This window comes from Thunnus thynnus, chromosome 17, assembly GCF_963924715.1.
Source record: "Thunnus thynnus chromosome 17, fThuThy2.1, whole genome shotgun sequence".
Taxonomy (NCBI): domain Eukaryota; kingdom Metazoa; phylum Chordata; class Actinopteri; order Scombriformes; family Scombridae; genus Thunnus; species Thunnus thynnus.
Genome location: NC_089533.1, coordinates 26,626,475 through 26,647,212, shown reverse-complemented (window position 1 = coordinate 26,647,212; position 20,738 = coordinate 26,626,475). Strand labels below are relative to the sequence as shown.

The following is a 20,738-nucleotide window of genomic DNA, read 5'->3' as shown; positions in this document are numbered from 1 at the left end:
ATTTGGGACGTTCATAATTTGGGCTTATTTTTCAGGTACAGTTTAGGTAATAAATGGTTAATGGAGGTCCCCACAATTACAATACAAGAGTGTGTTTATGTATGCAGTGTTTAATTCTTGATCTCCAGGATGGAGGGGTTATGGTCGAGAATGGCCAGAATGATTTTGTCCATGTACTGCCTCAGACGCAGGTTGATCTCTTCCTGCTCCTTCAAAGCGTCTACCAGCTGAGAGAGACAGAAAGAGAGGAATGCATTAGAAGGGCAGCCATAAAAAAAAAAAAAAAAAAAAAAAAATTAAATCAGCGTTACATTCGTCCACCAACAGCAGACAAACCTCATCCCTGGAGGCGTTGTCAATCTCGGCTGCCAGGCACTGGGCCTTGGTGTGGCAGGCAAACAGGTTCTTGGCTTCGTACAAACTCAGACTGAGAATCTGAGCGTTCAGGTCGTCGTTCTGATCCCGCAGCTTATGGTTCTCCTGAGGAAGCAAACAGACAACATTTCCTTTCAGAAGGGATTCTGGATGAAACTTTGTTCATTGTAGTTGGGTCAACACACTCAGGCCACTATGTACAGTACAGTATCAAAAAGGTTCTAAATATATGGAGTCTGACTTTAAAGCAAGAAAATATGAGAGACAGAAACATTTAAGCATCTCACAAAATTCTCAGTTACTAAATTTGTGTAAAACATTTTGAATTATGTGACATATAATAAATACTAGAGCCTGACCGATACTGAATGTTTGAGGCCAGAACAGACATTCAGGGATCATTTTAATTTTGATAGTAAAGAATTGTAACAAAGATTTGTAACACATGGAACATTTTACAGTTGAAAAATAAACTTGTCAGTGCTCTCTGGTGGATAAACTGCATAATAGCATAATGTTTTTAAATGACTTCAATCATACCTTTGCCATGCATACATTCTACACTGAACTTTCTTGCAGACACAGATATAAACAGCTACAGTTACATCTGTGATAAGCCAATATTAGCTGATAATATCATCCATGCCAATATATCTGTCAGTCTCTAAGAGGTTCCATCTCATGTCTGTGTGGTCCATGTTAAAAGAAACCTTAATCACCTGGGAATAAATGTAGAGAAGGGATCGGACGACAGAAGAACAAACATGAGTGTGTTGTGTGTGTGTGAACCTGTTTCAGTCTCTTGACTTCATGTTCCATTTCGATCTCCCTGGTCTTAACGTTGTACTCAGACAGACCTTTGCCCTTCCCGGGATGCTCCATCTCCAGCTTAAACATCTGCAGGTAGTCCAGCTCCCGGCGGAGATCATCAATCAGCTGTAGGGAGAAGTTCCGATTAAATCCAACTCCTAAACATTTACCATGTAACTTGTCAGTTATTTAGAGTACCCCTCACCTCCTGCATGGCCTCTTTCTCTTTCTGAAACTCATGGCGGTTATGCCACAGCTTGTCCATTATCTTCCTGTACAGGTCCATCTCATCATTCAGCCTCAAACTAGTGTCCTCCAGCTTGTCAGTCATCCTCTGTTTCTCCTGCAGGAAGACATTGTCGAGGGAGGACAAGAAAATTCACTTCTTTCTCTCCACTCACTTTTATGAAACAACCAAACAAACTGAGTGGAGGTGAAGAAAGTAAAGTAAAGAAGTTTTATTTTTGTAGTTTTGGGCATCTGTTATGATAATATTGTGCTAACCAAAGTATTTGCTGAGACTTCCTGGCTCAAGTTTGAGCCAGTATTCTGTAAGCTTGACTAACCTCAGGGTTTGTTTAAGACCTGCCTTATCACCTGACTCTGCATGTTATTTTTAGCAATGTTGCAGCCTTCTCAGCAATTCACTTGGTTACTACAATATTATGATATAATATTATAACTGATATGAATGATGGCCAAAACCCCCAAAATACAAGCCAAGTTGTAATAAACTGGAATGATCCTTTTGGTGAATGACACTCACCTGGTCCAGTTTCTCTGTCTGAGACTTGAGTCTGCACACATTTAATTTCATTTCTCCATTCTCTTCTTCTAACTGCTGTACCCTGTGTACGCACACACACATAGTTGAAACTTTACAAGGGGAACTATTCTTTTTCACACAGTGTAAATAGGGCAAACATTTTTAGCTAGGATTTTTTTGGTTTGAAAAAAGAAACAAAACTGGTTGTGTAAAATGCCACAACCATCCACCACAGGAGGAGGAGGAAAGGAATTTGTCCTTTGGCCTTGTTTAAGTAAAAGTCTTGAGAAAATGTGCTGAGTTTCACAGAAGAAGTGACTTGTGATCATTTCTGAAACACAAATGCAAACACAGTTTTTAAGGGCTCCATTTTTAAATACTAAGGATTACATACTTCTTCTGTGGTGGTCTGTGGTAGCAGTGTACAGTTTTGAGAGTTACAATTTTGAAAATGAGAATAACTACCCGAGTACAGCCTCAGTTACATACAGTAAGGTATTGATGTGTGTGCTTTTTGACCTAGAGTCAGAACCACAACCAGCAACAGCATCTTTTAAGGTTTGGATTCTGTTGTTGGTGAGTTTACCTGCTACACAGCAGGTCTATCTCTGTGTTTCTGTCCCTCTCCATCTTGCTGTAAGCCTCCCGGTGCCTCTTCGTCTCTTCCTCCAGACTCTGATCTGCCCTCGCCTCTGCGTCCTTCACTTGCTCCTCCAACTCATGCACCCTGGGATGCAAACACAGACACACAGTAGATTAGATAGAATTTTCCAGATTAGATTATATAGAGCAATGCTATTTTTGTAAGAGTAAATTTGATGACTTTTAGGCCAATATAAATATATAAATCAATAATTAAAGGATTCTCTGTGTGTATGCTTGTGTGTATGTATGTTTTCCCACCTGTGGACAAGTTGTGTGTTTTCTTGTTTGAGTTTAGACTTGAGGTCACCGTTGGCCAGGCTGTCACTTTCCAACTCTGTCACCTTCTTCTCCAGATAGCTGACCTGAGGGAGATACTTTGTATCATTATACATTCCTAATATCTGACTTTATGCTAATTTATTATTTATGCTGACCTTATGCTAAGTATCCATTTTATTAGGTACACCTGTACACAAACTGTCAGCTTCTCCTTAAAGGAAATGATGTGGCCGCAACTCAATATTTAACACATGCAGTGCAGAGGTTCAGTTTGGTTTCAGCTAGTCTCCTGCTTTTATTCCACTGGTTTAAACTTGACAGTACACATGTGTATTGTGTGGCATGTTAGCATTTTCCCTCAAAGGCAGAGGAGACAAGGTCAGTAGTTCTTGTCAGTCTCTGCAGAGCCACATTAAAGAACTGCCAACACAACAAACACCTGACATTAAAAAGGGGAGTCCTACCCACTGCTAGTACTTGGCAGGTGAACTTGAAAAAGTGGATTTACAGTTCCTAATAATTATGCTAATAATTCATGGTAAAGATCAATGTCTCCAGAGAAATTAAACTGGCTTTTTTGAATGTACAATAAGTGCCTGCCTTTTCGTGTGTGTGTGTGTGTGTGTGTGTTTGTACCTTCTCTGTGATGTCAAGGTCGCAGGAGTCGATGCTGTCTGTGAACAGATCCTCTGTGCTGCTACCCTGGCTGGACCCAAACACACTGTGGTTGGCCTGGAACAACTGACTGCAGGAGGAGAGGACACATTAGAGGACACATTAACCTACATGATAATAATGCTACATGATGATGATACAATATAAACGTGTAAGCTTCAGAAGCAGCTTTTCCATCATTTTTCTATAGAACTCGATTTATCACCTTGCTAAATGTTGGACCCATCATTGTGATCTGTAACAAGTGGTTGGCCAGCCCCATATGTCTATGCAAATGCAACATTACCGTAGTACTTTTGCTATTTATTTAAAAGGTTAATAGTAGTGGGAAACTAAGGTCACTCACCGTCCAAATGCTGTGCTGGAAATCTTTCTATTAGGGCTGAAACACAAGAGAGAAACTGAGTGACGCACACACACACACATACACATTGACAATAACACAGCTTTTCAGAATCTGTTTTTCAGAATCATGCTACTATTCCTATTACTACTTGCTGCTACAACAATTACTACTACTTCAACTACTGCTGCTATTACAACTGCTCTTACTACTACTGTTAGCTCTGGTTGGCTCTGGTCATGATTTAAGCATCAAAAATTAAGTTAAGAACAATAACAGGGTTTGTTTTTTGTTTTTTTTTACATCAAATCATAGAAAGTTTCTTTTGCAGTTTGGCTGAGTCGGTTATTACAAATGGTATGAACACTTATTGAGCTGCCATTTGTTTTTTTCATTCTTTGTTGCTGCATTGTGGCAATCTCACACACGGAGACACAAAAACTTGCAACCAGCCACTCCACCAGATTGGTATACTGTTGCTATAGCAACAGCTCAGGCTCACCCTTTGATGTGGGTGCAGTGTCTGGTGCCAAGAGGGTGGGATTTGGTTGGATGGTTTTTGTGTGTGTGTGTGTGTGTGTGTGTCTGTGTCTGTGTCTGTGTGTGTCTATGTGTTAGAGCTTGTCTAAACTGTCTAGAGTGATGCTGAGGCAGCAGCTCTAGTGCATCTACCCTACCACCCTGTTTACTTCCACTCATTTCTTTGTGCATGTTCATGTGTATTCTGTTTGTTTATGTATGTATGTATGTATGTATGTATGTGTCTGTGTGTGTGTCTGTGTGTGTGTGCGTCTGCTTTACCTATTGGCCTTGAGGTTTCGAAGGCGGGCCTCCAGGTCATTGAGTAGATTCACTTTCTTGCAGCACTGAGAACAGTAGATGTCCAGCAGCTCACTGTTATACAGCTGCCGCATCTTCTGAGGAGTCTGTCCCGCACTGCAATTACAAAGAATACCTCAATATCTATTACTGAAATATATAATTACACTAAAAACATCAATAGATATTAGTATGAGTGCTATTAAATACAGCTGATTGAAGCAGCAACTGTATCGCCCCAGCGTGACAAAAAGTAACCTTTCCCAGTTGCTCAGCAAGGCACTGGAGAACCCAGCCAGAGAAGCTGTGCTGACCCAGGAAAATGTTAATGATTTTTTTGAAATGTCAACTTTGACCAAATCACAGTCTATTATAAAGAGCTGGCAGTGCTGGCGGTGCAGCTTTCACTTTGTGATGCCATGTTGTTTTGACATATCATAGAAAGCCAGTGGCCAGTCAGTTTCACTGGTGATCCCTGGGAGAACAGTCTTATCTTAGTAAGCCCTTTGTTCATTTACCAGTGGCACTAAAGTCTCTGTAGCATTTTAAAGATAAGATAGAATTCCTTTTGGAAGGCAACTTACGAGTCAAAATGTGGTATTTGTTGCTGCCAAATGAATTTCAGGTGGATGTTTTTTTATTGGGCAGTTAATGTTTCATTTTTTGCTTTGTGCATTGTGGGAGAATAGAATCCCTGATGAACTACGCTAAAATAGTGATGGTTGCATCCACTCGTATTCAGCTATCTTACGTTACAGTTCAACCAAACAATACAAGGAAGCACCATACAGACCATACAACGAATTAACCATTAAGGGTAGACTACTGACAAAACCTGAAGGTGCTTAGGTGACATTTACTCACCTGAAAGAATAAATGAAAACAAACTGTGATTTTGCAGGTGTTCAGTAGCTTTACTCTTTACTAGGTGTAACTTCCAACTGAAGAACACAGCACAAACCAACTGTTTATATACCCAGATTTGCTCTCATGCCTTTTCTCAAACCAGTAATGCCCTATATTGAATGGGGGGTGTGGGGGTGGGTTAAATAATGTCACAATTGAGTGGGCAGATACACATAAATATCCTATATGTCACACGGGCTTACACTCAAATAGAGCAGAGCCATTGTTAATGTTATTAGTGCCACCTGTTCTTTTCCTTCAATTACAAGCTGAAATATCTGTCATGTGCTATATTAGTATTTCCAAACAGTATTATGACTATTTATTTTGTAAAGTAATATGTAAAACTCCCCTGTTCACCCTTTGACTCAACTCCCTCTCACTACAGGGGACATGTGAGGGTGTGTTTCCAGCCCAAACACCAACCTGGAGGGAAGGGAGGATCCCAAGTCTGAGAAGCCATTTGTTCGGGTGTCATCTTCAGGGCAGGGGCTGCTGGGAGTGAAATCCACATCCTCCCCTTCACCATAGTCTTCAAACTGCTCCTCTCCAGAGATGACGGACGCAGATGCTGAGCCAATCAGGTGGCTAGGGTTGCATAGTAGGAAGTACAGGAAGGGTAAAAAAAATAAATAAAAAAAAATCAAAATATAAAGAATTTATCATTTTATCATGCTTTTGAGGAACAAGTGATACTGATACACAGAGAATTTTCATCATATAGCTCTAAACAGCTTAATCAATGCTCATATCTGTTCATTTCTAGAGTCACTATATGTTTCTCAGATATTGTTTTGACTGACCGGTCTTGCTGTGTTGGGTCCAGGGAGTCAGAGCTGTTGGTGTTTTCAGTGCTGCTGTCCATATCACACTCCCCATCAGTACCACAGCCTTCACCATACACACTGCATTCTGGGTAGGACCGCGTACACATGATAATGGGAGGGCCCAGCTTTGCCTCACCGTTCTACACGAACAAACAAAATTAAACATTAGCATATCAAAGAATTCCTCAACAACATAACTGCTAAATTCAAGAATGCAATACCCTGCATTTATCATTTACTTGATTATTAAGATGTCTATCCAGATCAAAGACTCAAAAAACTGAATATGGACAAAGAGGGTGGCTCCACAGCATCTCATCTAGGGATGTTTGGGTGAGAAGACGCCCTCTACCCATCTCTGTCCTATCAACATACTCCACAACCTCCAAGTGAATTTGACAGACTAATGCACAATATTTCATAGAATGAGCACAAATTCCTGATGTAGACTACATATTATATGCAGAAATAATTAGATGTTCACATTTTCTGTTTACTTGGAAATACTGACATGAAAACATTTGCTGGACACCAGAAATGAACATCATCTTATACCCATAAACCCTTGGGGCTGTTATTATTATTTATTTATCTATTTCACTTACCATTTGACTAGCTTAACAGCAGTTTAGAATGGGTTCAGCTAAACCAGGACTTGCAGGGGTTTAAAACACACCAGTATGCTAAGTTGGACCTTATGGTTGTGACAAAATAAGCCCAGGTTAAGCAGCTGAACTGGGTATATGAGGATGTTACCTTATAAGGTCTGTCCTGTCTCAGAGGGGCGCCACATACTACTGCGCATTCATTATCCTTGAAAAATGGTGAATGAGGACATTGGTTGTCATTTTCTATTTCAGCGACCATACCACTAACTGCTAGGGAAATTATTGAGAAATACTACTGGGACAGTGATAGTGTTTGTTTTATTACATATAATCTGGTAGTACTTTTCATTCATAAAAATACATTTTTAATCAGTCTATAATTACATAAAAATGCCCCCACAATAATAACTATCCTCCTATAATCGACTGCCATTTCAATGATCTGTAAATATTAAATGTCTTACATTACAGAGGAACAGCCCCATAGTGTTTTGAATAAGTTGTTTCCTATAGTTGTGTTTTTTTCTCACTTAAACCACAGAGCAGTTGTATTTCAGTTGTTCTGGCATTTAAAGTGTCTTAAACAGAATTCATTCAAACCTGCGATGATACAGTTCACCTCTAGTATTTGACCTGGAGATGGTTTCTTGGGTTGATTTATCAGAAACAGAGTGGGATGTAGTATGCCTCAGATCTGCGTGTTATTAATTATGCATGAGCCTGTCTGGCTTCACCCAACTGAGGTGCCAGAGCAAGGTACACACCCTGTCTGACACACACACACACAGGATTTTCACCTTAAATGACAAAACATTCTTTCTTCCCCTGTTCTGACTTAAGACTTTGGTTTGTGTTTTTGTGTATGGACACACACATATATATGTACACGATACAGAAAACATGGTGTGGTCTCTGAGGGACTGCTGTGTAGCTTTCATTCATCAATTATACACATGTTTTTGTCTGGGATTAAGAGATGTGTGTGAAGATATGGCAAAAAACTATGACAAAGAGAAAGGTAAATGAGGAATTTAACTCACTTGAGAGCATATTCTTATGTGGTACATGTTCTCTAATGCTGACTGGAAAATATCTGAAGTGGGTACAATTCGGAGTGAAATCACATCAATTGCTGTTCAACTCCAGCATCGACAGGCAAGACAGTTTCCACCTTTATGACCTTGTTCCCATGTCCTTGCTAAGCCCCAAGCACTGAACCCTAACGTCTTAATTAACGTCCCCCGTGTGATCAGTGCAAGTGCCTGAGTATAAGACGGTGTAAGGGCGTCCACATGTCTGCAGACAGTAAAGTGAGGATCATATCCCATCTTTAATTGAATGAATTGTAGTGTTTGTTGTTCACTGCCTGCTTAGGTCAACATATTTGGAAGTCACCAACATTCCAGCATAAGAAAAGCAAGTACACATAATGCTGGTTAGTGACATGTCTGTTTACACTTTTTCACAATTCTCGTGAGCAAAGTCTGCAGGGGGAAAAAAAAGTGTGAGAGGTGACGTTAACTGCTAAAATAAACCAGCAGTATCAGATCACATACTTTACAACAACAAATACTGATGTGTAATATGTAGGAACTGATGAATGTTAGTTTGGCTCAGCGACCCTTAATTGAGCAGTAATGTGCGGTGTAACCAAATCCTTCTCTAGGGAACCATCTTTTAATATAAAAGGGATGAGTCTGCCTACAGTATGTGGCCCAGGTGGAATTATTCTTATTACTAGATCAAGTTTGTGACCTCAAATGATTCCCAGCACAGCTCACCCCAACTTCCCCCTCAGCAGAGGTCTTTTAATCAGCAGAATAACTTGAAACACCTGTGTGATTCCACAAAGACCAACACTAAGTAACATGTGCTAATGAGAATGATTGAAGGCTTAAATTGTCATGCAAACAGTCATGAGAGACCTAATCAGCCAAACTAAGTGAAAACACCTGTATGGTCGATCATGTGTGTAAAGGAGCTTTAGCATTCAAACTTTACATTCAAAACTATGCAAGTGTAAAACTAAGTAGTGCAGTGATAAAACCCACCAACCATAGTTTTTTTTACTCCTAGTTCAAAAACAACTAATCTTGTGTGATAACATCCAAAGATCAGGTTATTTTAGTGCCTGTGTGTACATCAACAAAATATTCTTGTCATTTACCATGCGAGGATCAATTCACTGTCCGACAAAGTTCTCTCAATCTGACACACACATACACACCTTACCAATAAAGTGTGCCTGCCACGTGTCTCCTCTCCAGTCCCGAGCCACCAGTCACACCATTGTGCGTGTGTGTATGTGCAAGTGTATCATCCAAACGGTATCCTTTGTGGTGGAGGTAGGATCAAAATCCGCAGTATTCCTCAAGCTTGAAGGCTCAATGTGATCAAAGCTTGAACACAAGCATCCCTTACACACATGTATTGCCGCAGCTCATTTGAAAACACACTGATGCTTTAGCCGGGACAAAGCCACACCTCCACCTCTCTCTCGCTCTCTCTTACTCTTGTTGCTAGGCAACTGTTCAGTTGAGCTGGTTTCTAGAGGGGGCATCAGCAGTCATGCACTGCAACGGAGAAACTTACGATATATGCTGCATATTCATTGATATCCTTATCATTTATGCATATGTGCGTGCTGGAGGTGCGCTGGAGTCCAAAGACAAAAAAAAAAGACATATTGCTCAAATTAGAACTGCATGAAAGCCCATTTCTGCCAGGAAAATAAAAAAAATATAGATGAAATGTTAGGAATAACAAAAATAAAAACTGAAAAATTTTTGAGGTATGAAGTAAAAAAAATAAGTAAGATAATAAGATATAATAAGTAAGTCTAACATTTGACATATGTCATAATTTATACTTAATATCTTATAAGGTTGACTTACTGTCTCATTATGGGACACAACTGTAGCTTGTTTCCTCTTGGAAAAAAAGTTGATGAAAAGCTAGTAATCATGAAAATTAAAATACTCAAAATTCAATGATATAAAATTCAAGACTCAAAATCCAAAATTATGACATAGCCTACTAACCTTTTAAGTTGACCTTGTGAGAAGCTAAGTAAAAATTTTGGCTTTTAAAGAGGACATATTCTGCACACTTCTCGGTCTATACTTCTATTCTGAGGCTCTACTGGAATATCTTTGCATGATTTACAATTAAAAACTCCTCATTCATCTTATACTGGCTCTTTATGCCAGTAAATATGATAAATATTTCTTCAAAAATCTCATTCTCTCTTCGAAATGGAAACTCCTCAAATAAATCCATACAAGTTGGAGCCTGAATCAGATCCAAAAATGCAAGTGGACAATGTGAACAATTCATGGAACAACCTTAGCAACAAAGGCTAAGGAACAGATGGCTGTTTGTGGGTATGTGTGAACAATCTGGCATCATCACAAGGAGGAAGTGGAGGTTCAGATCAGGTTGAAGACCTGGCTAGATAGCATTTCAACAAACATTCACCTCAAGTTTTCTTTAACCATGTTTAACATCCAATATCATAACAGTATAAAAATAACAGAAAATCAAAAAAGCATGATCTGTCCCTTTTGAGTCATAATTTTGAAATAGTGAGCCACAATTGCTATAAATTATGTCATAATTTATAGCAATTTTGACATAATTACTATAAATTATGATTTATGTTGCCAAAGAAAACTTTTCCCTCACTAACCCCTACACATACATGACCCTGCACACCAAGACAGATTTAATTTACTTTGGCTGATTAAACCTCTACTCAGTTTGAAGTTGGGTGAGGTCCATTAATAATGTAATATGTCTCATCATTGCAGGTCCCAATGTAACATTTCTTCATATTTGAAATGAATGCACAATGACAAAAAGGCAGCAGTAATAAACTACTTCTGCTTTGTTATCCACCCACCCCCAGTGTCTTGTTCCACCTTTGAGGATGGTCAGGCTAAAAAGACCATTAAAACGTGGCTTTTCAATGTGGTGGCAACAATGTGACACACAACCGTGTTCTTCTTGAGTAGACTGTCCATCTGACAGTCGGAAGTAGAAAAGAGTAGATGAAAGACAGAAAGACTAAAAGTTTGAGTGTGGGCGGGGGAGTAGTGCAAAAGACTGTACCTGGTAAATGTAACCATTGTCAGTAACAGCTGGCTGGCTGGAGGTAAGATTGCGAGGACCCACAGCCATCTTCAGTATCTCCTCACAACCTAGAAGGAGGAAGGCAGGAGGGGAGGAAGACGGTTGTTTTTGTTGGAAGGAGGAGGGTTATATCATCTTGAATAAATGTTTCACTATTGTTTAAAGGTAATAATAGTCATGTACCTTTTAGATAAATGCAGGAAAAATATTATCTGTAGTTAAAAGAATATTTTACCTCTTGGCTTTCTTGCCAAGAGTTTGATGAGAAGAATGATACCAATCTTGTGATAAATATGAATCTATAGCCAGCAGCCGGTTAGCTTAGCTTAGCACAAAGTCTGGAAACAGGGGGACAAAGCTAGCCTGGATCTGCCCAAAAGTAAGAAATCCACCTACCAGCACCTCTAAAGCTCATTACACAATTTCCCTGGGGAAAGGAAGGGCTGATACAGTGCAGTATTTAACAAACTCACTGCTATACCTCTTTCATACTTCATTCATTAATTTATTTCTTACCTTTGATAGCAAACACTCCGTGGCAAAAGTCTTTGAAGTTGATCTTCCCATGAGCGTTAGGATCCAGGTACCTGGTTAACTTCTTCACCTGCAAAAGACAGATGTTAAATGAGTTTTTTTTTATAGCACAAAATCATAAATCACCAATTTTCCTCACAGGACACAATACAGCACCTGCTATCATTAGACCCTTGATGGTCAGGCAGGATTTGAACTTCTCTCTAAAGTTCTCTTTTTCATTCATCACTTTTGACATTTCTGTCACTTTTCATGTGTACAACCGAGTGCAACACTATGAATGACTAAAATTGTTGGACATAGCTCCACCTTATCCGATGCAGGAAAGAGGATTTCCTAACCTATGAGTATTACAGAGCACACACCTGCCTTGGATTGGTTCAACCTCTACCATTACACCTAGAATATGTACAAACATGTACTGTGGAAAGAGGAACTCAAAAGCAGAAATGTGCAAGGTTATGAAATGTACACTTTTTTACTAGCTGAACATCTGCACCAGAGAAATTCTGAAATGTTGCATCAACATATCTCTGTGCAATTTTCTCACTCATGAGAAACTATTATGAGGTATGTGTACAACTTAACCTTGCTGTGAAGAGTTTTCTTGGAAACAAAGTCTGTTTACACTCAGTTTTACTCACTATATATATATATATAATAGAATAAAATAGAATAGAATATACAGATGAGTGACAAATTAAAGGAAAAACCAACATAAAGTGTCTTAGTAAGGTGTTGGGCCACTACATGCCGGCAGAACAGCTTCAGTGTGCCTTGGCATTGATTCTACAGTCTCTGAACTCTTCTGGAGGGATGAACACCATTATTCCAAAAGATATTCCCCCCATCTGGTGTTTTGATGATGGTGGTGGAGAGTTCTGTCTAACACGTTGGTCCAAAATCTCCCATAGGTGTTCAACTGTGTTGAGATCTGGTGACTGTGAAGGTCATAGCATATGATTCACATCATTTTCATGCTCATCACACCATCCAGTGACCCCTCGTGCCCTGTGAATTGGGTTATTGTCATCCTGGAAGAGACCACTCCCATCAGGATAGAAATGTTTCATCATAGGATAAAGGTGATGACTCTTTGTATTAACTTTGTATTGATTAGTAGTGACCCTTCCCTCTAAGGGGACAAGTGGACCCAAACCATGCCAGCAAAATGCCCCCCACAACATAACAAAGCCACCAGATCCCCTCACTGTAGTATTTTTTTTCATCCTCCTTTCTCCCACTTACAGGATTTATAAAGATGTGATGAAGGTCAGAGACTGTCTAAGTATTGTCTTAAAAAGCATCTAAGCATGAGGGAAAACACATTTGATTTCATTTCAGTACATGTTTTAAATGGTGAAAGAAGAGGAGGAGCAGAGAGAAACAAAAATAAACATCACAGATGGAGAGAAAGGGAGGAGGAAGGATGGAGGCGTGAGATAAGAAGGGTGCAGGAATATGTTAATTATGAACTGTGTTAATTATTTTATGGGACAATTAATTATGCTGTACAGTATATGCAAATATGCACTGTGTGTCATGTTTCTTGAACTAATAAAATAAATACACTGGTTTGTTGGTGTACATGTACTGTAAGTTTAGTTGTTAAAATTCCGTTTGGTCAAAAAGGAGGATACTTTAGCCTACTGTACATGTCCTCAGATGCTGATCATTGCTGACAATGCCATGCAGCTTCCCCTCAAGGCAGGCTCATTTCTGTCCCCCTCAGCATCTATTCTTGACACAAAGTTGATGTAACATTTCCTTTGGTTTGAAATAACGCTACAGTCACACATCAGAAGACCGTGACAGTCATGCTCTGAGCAGGTGTTGGAAATATCATCTGACACAGGCTTTGATCTGGAAATGAGCTTTGGTGGGAGAATGTTTCTGAGTCTAGATAAGCAGATCAAAATGACCTATTGAGAGCGGAGCGTATACTGTGGAACAACCTGTGCTACACCAGCATTTGCAGGGCCATATGATGTGTGAAGAATGTTATCTCACACACACAGTCACATGTTCCCAGAGCTCTGTGCCACATCATCACACGGGCTTAAATGCAGATGTCAACGTGCTGTGTCTAAACTTAATACTTCTCTGTGTCACCCATTTAACATCAAACACCTGCAGACTTAGTGTCACACAGGCAGAAGCCAGTGTCTACTAATCACCTATTAGAAGATTATTACTTAATTATACAATGAAGCTCTTCCACAAAGGCCACTATTTGTATTTGTTTCTATAATTCTTAAGACAAAAATAATATTTGAGCATTTGAGTTCAGATAAAAGCTAATTGTTTTTTATGATGCTTTACAATAATAGCTCTGTTAGCACCTATTATAATAATTAAGTTGAATTATGTCCAACAATGTACATGCAACCTCATGTGTCCATATAAAACAATTAGTAAAATCTAAATGCGATATGTCACCGACATATCCTACTGTTACTTGCTATCAGTTAGATACCCTGAACTTAGGGCTGCAACTAATGATTATTTTCATTATTGATTAATCTGCCAATTAATTGTTTGTTCAATAAAATGTCAGAAGTGAAAAATGTTTGTCATGGTTTCCGACAGCCCAAGATGACTTCCTAAAATGTCTTGTTTTGTCCGACCAACAGTTAAAAACCCAAAGACGTTCAGTTTACAATGATGTGAAACAGAAAAGCAGTACATCATCAAACTGGAAGAGCAGGGAATGCTTGCTTAACGATTACTTAAATGATTAATCAACTATATAAAAAACAGACTAATCAATCAATCAGTTGAAAAATGAATTGACCTTAATTCAAACATGTGCACGAGTTGGGGATTTTTTTTCTTGAATAGTCACCATTTCGGGTCACACACACTTTCAACAACATATATAAGAAACATATATAATAGGTGTTTCTTTTCTAATGTTTTTACAATCTCTTGTATTGTTATTAAGGTTTTTTATTGGTATGGCAGCATGACAGCAGCATGTTTTTTAGACAGTTCAGAGGAGGTTGGCGGATGTTTGCTTATATAATAACAGAAGCCTGTAATAGTCTCATAGGCAGAATTAATAGTGAAGGCCAATTATGTTGGTGGCCAGTGGAGTGGCCTTTGTGATTGAAATGCTCTTTTCTTTTCTTTTCTTTTTTTTGTTCCTGTCTCTTTGGTGTAGCAGGAGCACAATTAATTACACAGAACAAACAAAACTAACCAAGAACATGACATATAGTACTTTGATCAGCACTTACAGAAATCCTGTATATAAAAAGCACAACAGTTGGCTTCAGCTATCAAATTCACATGATCCTAGTCACCACATCTATGGTTTCTTATTGTGTGTCTTATGCAGTTGATTTTCCCACAGTGAAGCTCTCAGTTCAGCTCATAATGCAGTGCTTTTGGCTGCCAACATTTATATCCCTGATTTTGAAGTCTCTCATTAACATAAGACCACACCATAAATCAGCAGTAGACCTTTCAAATGAGTCTGCAACTGGAACTCTATAACTACACAAAGGTAAGGTAATTTTGGCAAACGGTAAACAATATATAATCACTGTGAAAGATTGCTTTTCTCCTGCAAGTTCCAAGTCTGGGCTAAAGTGAGCACAACATGGTTTGCTCCTTAAAACACAACTCTGTGATGTTTTAATAGATGAAAGCTATGTTTTCCTCATAGGTGTGCCAGAACAAATAATACTGAGCAAATACAGAGAGCACAGATATATAAAATGCATTGTATGTGCTTTGATGAATATTGTATGTGTACTTGCAATACTCCCAAGTGTGTATAAGTGCATACATGCAGTACAGGAACAGCACTGTGACTGCAAGATAAACATGAGAAATAAAGATGTTATTTCATATGTAGCGGTTTATAATCCACAGACTGCAAAGGCACTCACTGCATTGAACTAATCACCATAGAAACGGATGTTTCTGGATGTGTCATTGGTGAGAATACTGTTTTCCAAATGAAGCAAATGTAAATACAGCACTGGTGCAGAGCACCATCTCATAGGCTGTATCCAGCAGTTAGGCGGATTTCATTACTTAATAACCGACCAATCCGCTCATAGACTCCTCGTGAGGCTCTCGTCGCCATGGTGACAAAGAACACAGAGATGAGCGGAGCTGCGAGAGGGGAGGAGGAAGATGAAGAAGTAGCTTCCTCTTAGTACTGCTGAGTTATTTTTAGTGATGTGTTCTGGATGCTCAGCCGCCATGACAGCTTAAAGGAAAATCTACTCTCACTGTTAGATATCATTTATCTGGGATGCTAGGTGCATCCAGGTTTTAACCTGCTTCATCTACTATTTATACCCATTTCTCCAATGGGTTCAATTTCTTTCTCTTCCTTGTTCTACACAACAATGACCAAACTGAGTTATTCTAACCCAGGTATAACAAGATATTTGAGGAACTGGGTGGTCGTTTCTAAAAGAAGCTAATGTATCCTTCATATGAAATAAATTCTTCAATTATATGTTTTAGCAAAGTATCTACAATACATGTGCTACAACATATACTTTTCATTATTGCTAACCATTGTCCAATTCCTACCACATTTTTAGATTCATTTCCAATCCATTGATTTTATTTTCTTTCAACAGGGTATGAAACTATTTGCTGCATTAGGTGGTGCATTTATGGATCATCCAATATCCAAGCGTTTAGATTTGGCTAACAAATAGACATGCATCCTTAAAACTTCAGTGTTGGTAGAAACATCCTCAGAAACCTTGGCTGTCAGATCTGATGTAAACACACCAGCAGTTATTCTAATTGTATACTACTATATGATGATAACACAAGTTTGACCAAAAAATAATGGTGGTGTGTTGTTTTTTTGTAATGGATTACTTATTTTATCCACATACTGCCAGTTTAATTTCACACTGAAATGGATGAAATCTGGAGATAATGTTGGTTTCCACACACTCCATCCATAACTATAACACACACAGTGGATCTCACTTAGTCCCAACCATCTTCAGTCACCATTCATAATTTAATCCTCCGATATGTATCTACATGCTATTACAAAGACACTTTCACTCTATAAACAATCTGACAAAGATGGAAAAACTAGATAGACAGTTTAAGCATATTTGGAAGCAGCTCTCTGCTATTCCAAATACACTGCTCACAGACTCACTTTTAAACTAATAAAGAGAGTTATTTAGCTCCAAATCCTAAACCCAGTTGTTGCTATTCATTTTGGATTAGGCTGACATGTGTATGTGTGTGTGTGTACATGTGATATGTGTGTATCATAAGACTACTAAATCTCATCTTTAATCTTTAAATGTAATTTATAAACTGTTTACAGTAGATTTATTTTGAGTTGTTCATTTCATACTGGTCATTGTGATGTGTATGAGACTCTTCAGTGGCTGTCTCTAAATGCCAGAAGATTTTTAATTCATTCATTTTCAATACCCATTTTGTTTGAAGCAGTTTTTATAGCCACATACATCAATGTTTTCTCCATTCCCTCTGTCTCTACAAACACTGGTATGAGGCTCATTTTAAGGCTCCATTTGACTGGAATAATTTACAGTCACACATTAAATGAACTATTTTGAATGATATAAAACTGTCCTTTTCTTATATGAAATCGAGTCACGCTTGCCTCAAATCTGACATTCCTTTTTTAATCTGTCACTTGTGAGTCCCTCAGCTTTATGGAAGTGCCCCTTTAATCTTTTACAGCGCTGTACTGATTACAGCTTAAAGGATTTGGCTGGCAATTTTCTATATTTTTCTTACTGTCAACAAATCTTGTGTGCAGAGCCAAACCAACAATGAATTAATCTCCTTAAAAGTATTGTGTGTGTATCCAAAGTCTGATATATCATATTCCTCTGTGCCGTAGACCTCTGTTGTCTTCCAGAAACTATTAAAAACACATCAGTGAGTCACACCACTGCACTGGGTGACAAGATCTGTCACCCATGAAAACGGTGATTACCATAACTTGTTTAGAAATGGCTCCAAAGAGAGAAAATGTCACCCAGTGCACATGAGATTTGTTGACAGTAAGAAAAATATTGAAAATCGCCAGCCAAATCCTTTAACATCATGTATGGAAAGCAACATATAAACAAAGAGCACATGCAGCTAAAAATGTAAGCAATAAAACGATAACTGAAAGTTACAACTGACCACTAGCTGCCACACCAATGGCAGCCCCAGGTTCAGTACCATGGAGAGTGCACTCGCACTGCTGGTGCTGAAACCCACCAAATGGGGTTCAATCAATGTTGAGTATGGCAACATAGGAGTATAGCTTGGTTTGAGTTGTTGCACCAACATCAGTACAGAGTCACATTGAGTCACATTGATGTGGTGTCTGGAGAATTCTCTGGACTAACACTTGCCAACAATAAGTAGTCCCCTAAATCAGTGGATCGCAACCAGGGGGTCTGGGCCCTTACAAGGAGTTGTGAGATGATCATCCAGGTAAAAAATAAGAAAAAACTCAAATCTACCACACAAAATTGTATTTATTCATTGGTGAAATACTGTATACTTTAACCTCTTCAGGCCTCTAAACATTATTCAAATGAAACAATCTGTGAAGAGAAAATCGCTCTTTGACTGAACTCAAAGGGTCATAAGCAAAAAATGGTTGGTTACCACTGCCCTAAATGAAACTGTACTGGGGATGTGCACTTTTTCATGTTAGATTAATAAGTAACCCCTAACCCTAAAATTTAAGTTCCACACAGCTGTTGACCGGCTCCTCGTGGGGACACATGATGGACCAAACATATAGACAGTGAAGTCTCTCCACTTCATTTCGTGTGGTCTGATACAACTCTGACGAGCCAACAAGCACTCAGCTTGTGACCTTTCCCATCGCACTCTAAACCCTTTGTCTGCTTGGTTTTTCAGAGATTTCCATGGCTTAAAGAGTCGGATTCTCAGAGGGGACAAATCTTCCAACCATCACACAATGGACCTAGCAAGGCACTTGACAGATCTTTGCCAGACCCTGCATATCTACTGAGGCCTCTGTCAGTAGTGAAACTATCAGTAATAGGGATGGTAATATGAATAAAATCCTATGTAACTTTATATCTGAATATCTATATGACATAGTACATTATCTTGAAAATCAATTGAGAAACTGTTTACTAGTAAAATCACCAGACAGGAATGTCAGTTTTTAGTGCATCCAGTGACCTGGCAAAACAAGGTACTTTACTCTACATTAAGTTACCACAACTATTAGTTGATTAACCAACTAGAAAACTGTTTTGATAATCAATTAATCATTGAGTCATTTTTTAAAGAAAAAAAAACTTGAGGGCTGCAACTAAAGATTATTTTCATTAACAGTTCATTATTTTCTCAACTAGTCTTTTGGTCTATAAAATGTCAGAAAATGTCGATGTTTCCCAAAGCCCAAGATGCAACCTATAATCTGTTGTTTTGTCCTGACAAACAGTCCCCAACCAAAGGATATTCAGTTTATTACCATGGAGAAATACAGAAATAGAAAATATTTGAATTTAAGAAGGTGGAGCACAAGAACTTGGCATTTTTTCTTAAAAAATTATTTAAAATCAATTATTAAAATAGTTGGCAATTAAATTTGAGTCAACTGACTAATTGATTAACCAACTAATTCTTGCAGTTCTTTTGAACATCTCTGGTTGCAGCTTCTTAAATGTGAATATTTTCTGGTTTGTCTAGTCTTCAATGATTGTAAACTAAAATATCTTTGGGTTGTGGACTGTTGGTTGGGACAAAACAAGATATCTACGGGTGCATCTTGGGCTTTGTGAAATTATATTTGACATTTTCTGACATTTTATAGACCAAATAACTAATCAAGTAATGAAAATAATTATTAGCTGCAGCCCTTCACAGTATAAACAGCATTGTCCATGTATGATAAAGCCTTCCTCTTCAACTTGCCAACTTATAAAAACCTCATATTCACAAAATACACCACCAAACAACAAAGAAACTGCAGGCTGGAAATACCAAAAGTATTTTTAAGTTAAAATGTGTTATCATATACTTAAAGTTAAACACTACAAAATAGGCCTACAAGCTTTAGAACTGAAATATCTGCTTTTAATCCCTAAATATTTTTCAATGCCAATACACTCAATACCTGAGTTTTTCATTCCAAGTTCACTCAAAATATATTTTCTACAGTTATAAACTTGTATAGCATCTATTAAATCCCTCACTTCCTCTGGCTTTCCTATACTGTAAGAACTGACTGGATGACAAACATGAAGAGACCAACAGAATTTGAAGGTAGCAAACATGACAGGTCATTGCAGTCATCTGTCATACATGTCATTTAGCAGCATGACATCCAGCCCAGCAGATGTGCCACTAGCTATCAAATGTCTGAGGCACACCTGTGACATTCAACACATATGACAGGTTGTCTGTTGTTGTCAGGAGCTTATTGGGTCTATGAGTCGCCACTTAAAGTGTTAGTTGACCGACCATAGCTTGTTAAATACGATGTATATGAATTTAGAGGAGCTATCTGTCTATAGTTAACCAGTCCTTCCCAGTATCTAACCTCGTCTCCTTGACCGAACTGAAGACCGAGGTCCACCAAGTGCTCCACCCGGATGAAGCCGTCAGCATCCTCGTCACACACGTCGAAAACCTCCTTGAGCCTCCTCAGAAACAGCAAGAGCTGCTCTTGGTCGGGGAAAGCATGTCCTTCCATCGTGGGGAATTATTTTACTAAATTAAATGAACAGTAAAAGAATGGGTTTGGCGGTCGCCATCATCGTTCCCGTCTTCAGCTCCGCCGGACTGACTGCTGCTGCTGTGACATAAGCAGGCTCGCTCGCTCAAGTTACGGAAAAGGGCGATGATTGACGATTCGGACACGAGGCATTGCGTCAGAAGCCAGCTGTTAATAATTATACAGGTGTGTTACCAACAAACTGAAAGTGAAGTCATGTCTTCTATGTTATCTTTGTTTCATTATGATGGCTAATAGTTTTTGTTATTGTATTATTGTCATACATGTTGCAAGTGAC

At 38.7% G+C, this 20,738-nt stretch overlaps 1 protein-coding gene across 3 annotated transcripts; it reads right to left on the bottom strand.

The window, feature by feature from the left end:
• Positions 1-90: 90 nt before the first annotated feature.
• On the bottom strand, positions 91-20,512 carry rab11fip4a (RAB11 family interacting protein 4 (class II) a). Of its 3 annotated transcripts, XM_067570462.1 has the most exons (15): positions 20,267-20,512; positions 11,701-11,788; positions 11,164-11,252; positions 6,422-6,585; positions 6,045-6,206; positions 4,695-4,829; positions 3,897-3,932; positions 3,512-3,620; positions 2,855-2,958; positions 2,538-2,678; positions 1,952-2,033; positions 1,391-1,528; positions 1,165-1,311; positions 337-480; positions 91-227 (listed from the first exon to the last, which is right to left on the bottom strand). In XM_067570462.1, the coding sequence occupies exons 1-15, from the start codon at positions 20,417-20,419 to the stop codon at positions 111-113; spliced, it is 1,809 nt and encodes a 602-aa protein (XP_067426563.1). In that variant the 5' UTR covers positions 20,420-20,512; the 3' UTR covers positions 91-110. The 3 variants fall into 3 exon arrangements, with proteins under 3 accessions (XP_067426563.1, XP_067426565.1, XP_067426564.1); XM_067570464.1 differs by lacking the exons at positions 11,164-11,252; positions 11,701-11,788; positions 20,267-20,512 and adding an exon at positions 9,281-9,530; XM_067570463.1 differs by lacking the exons at positions 11,164-11,252; positions 11,701-11,788; positions 20,267-20,512 and adding an exon at positions 9,286-9,530.
• Positions 20,513-20,738: the final 226 nt, after the last annotated feature.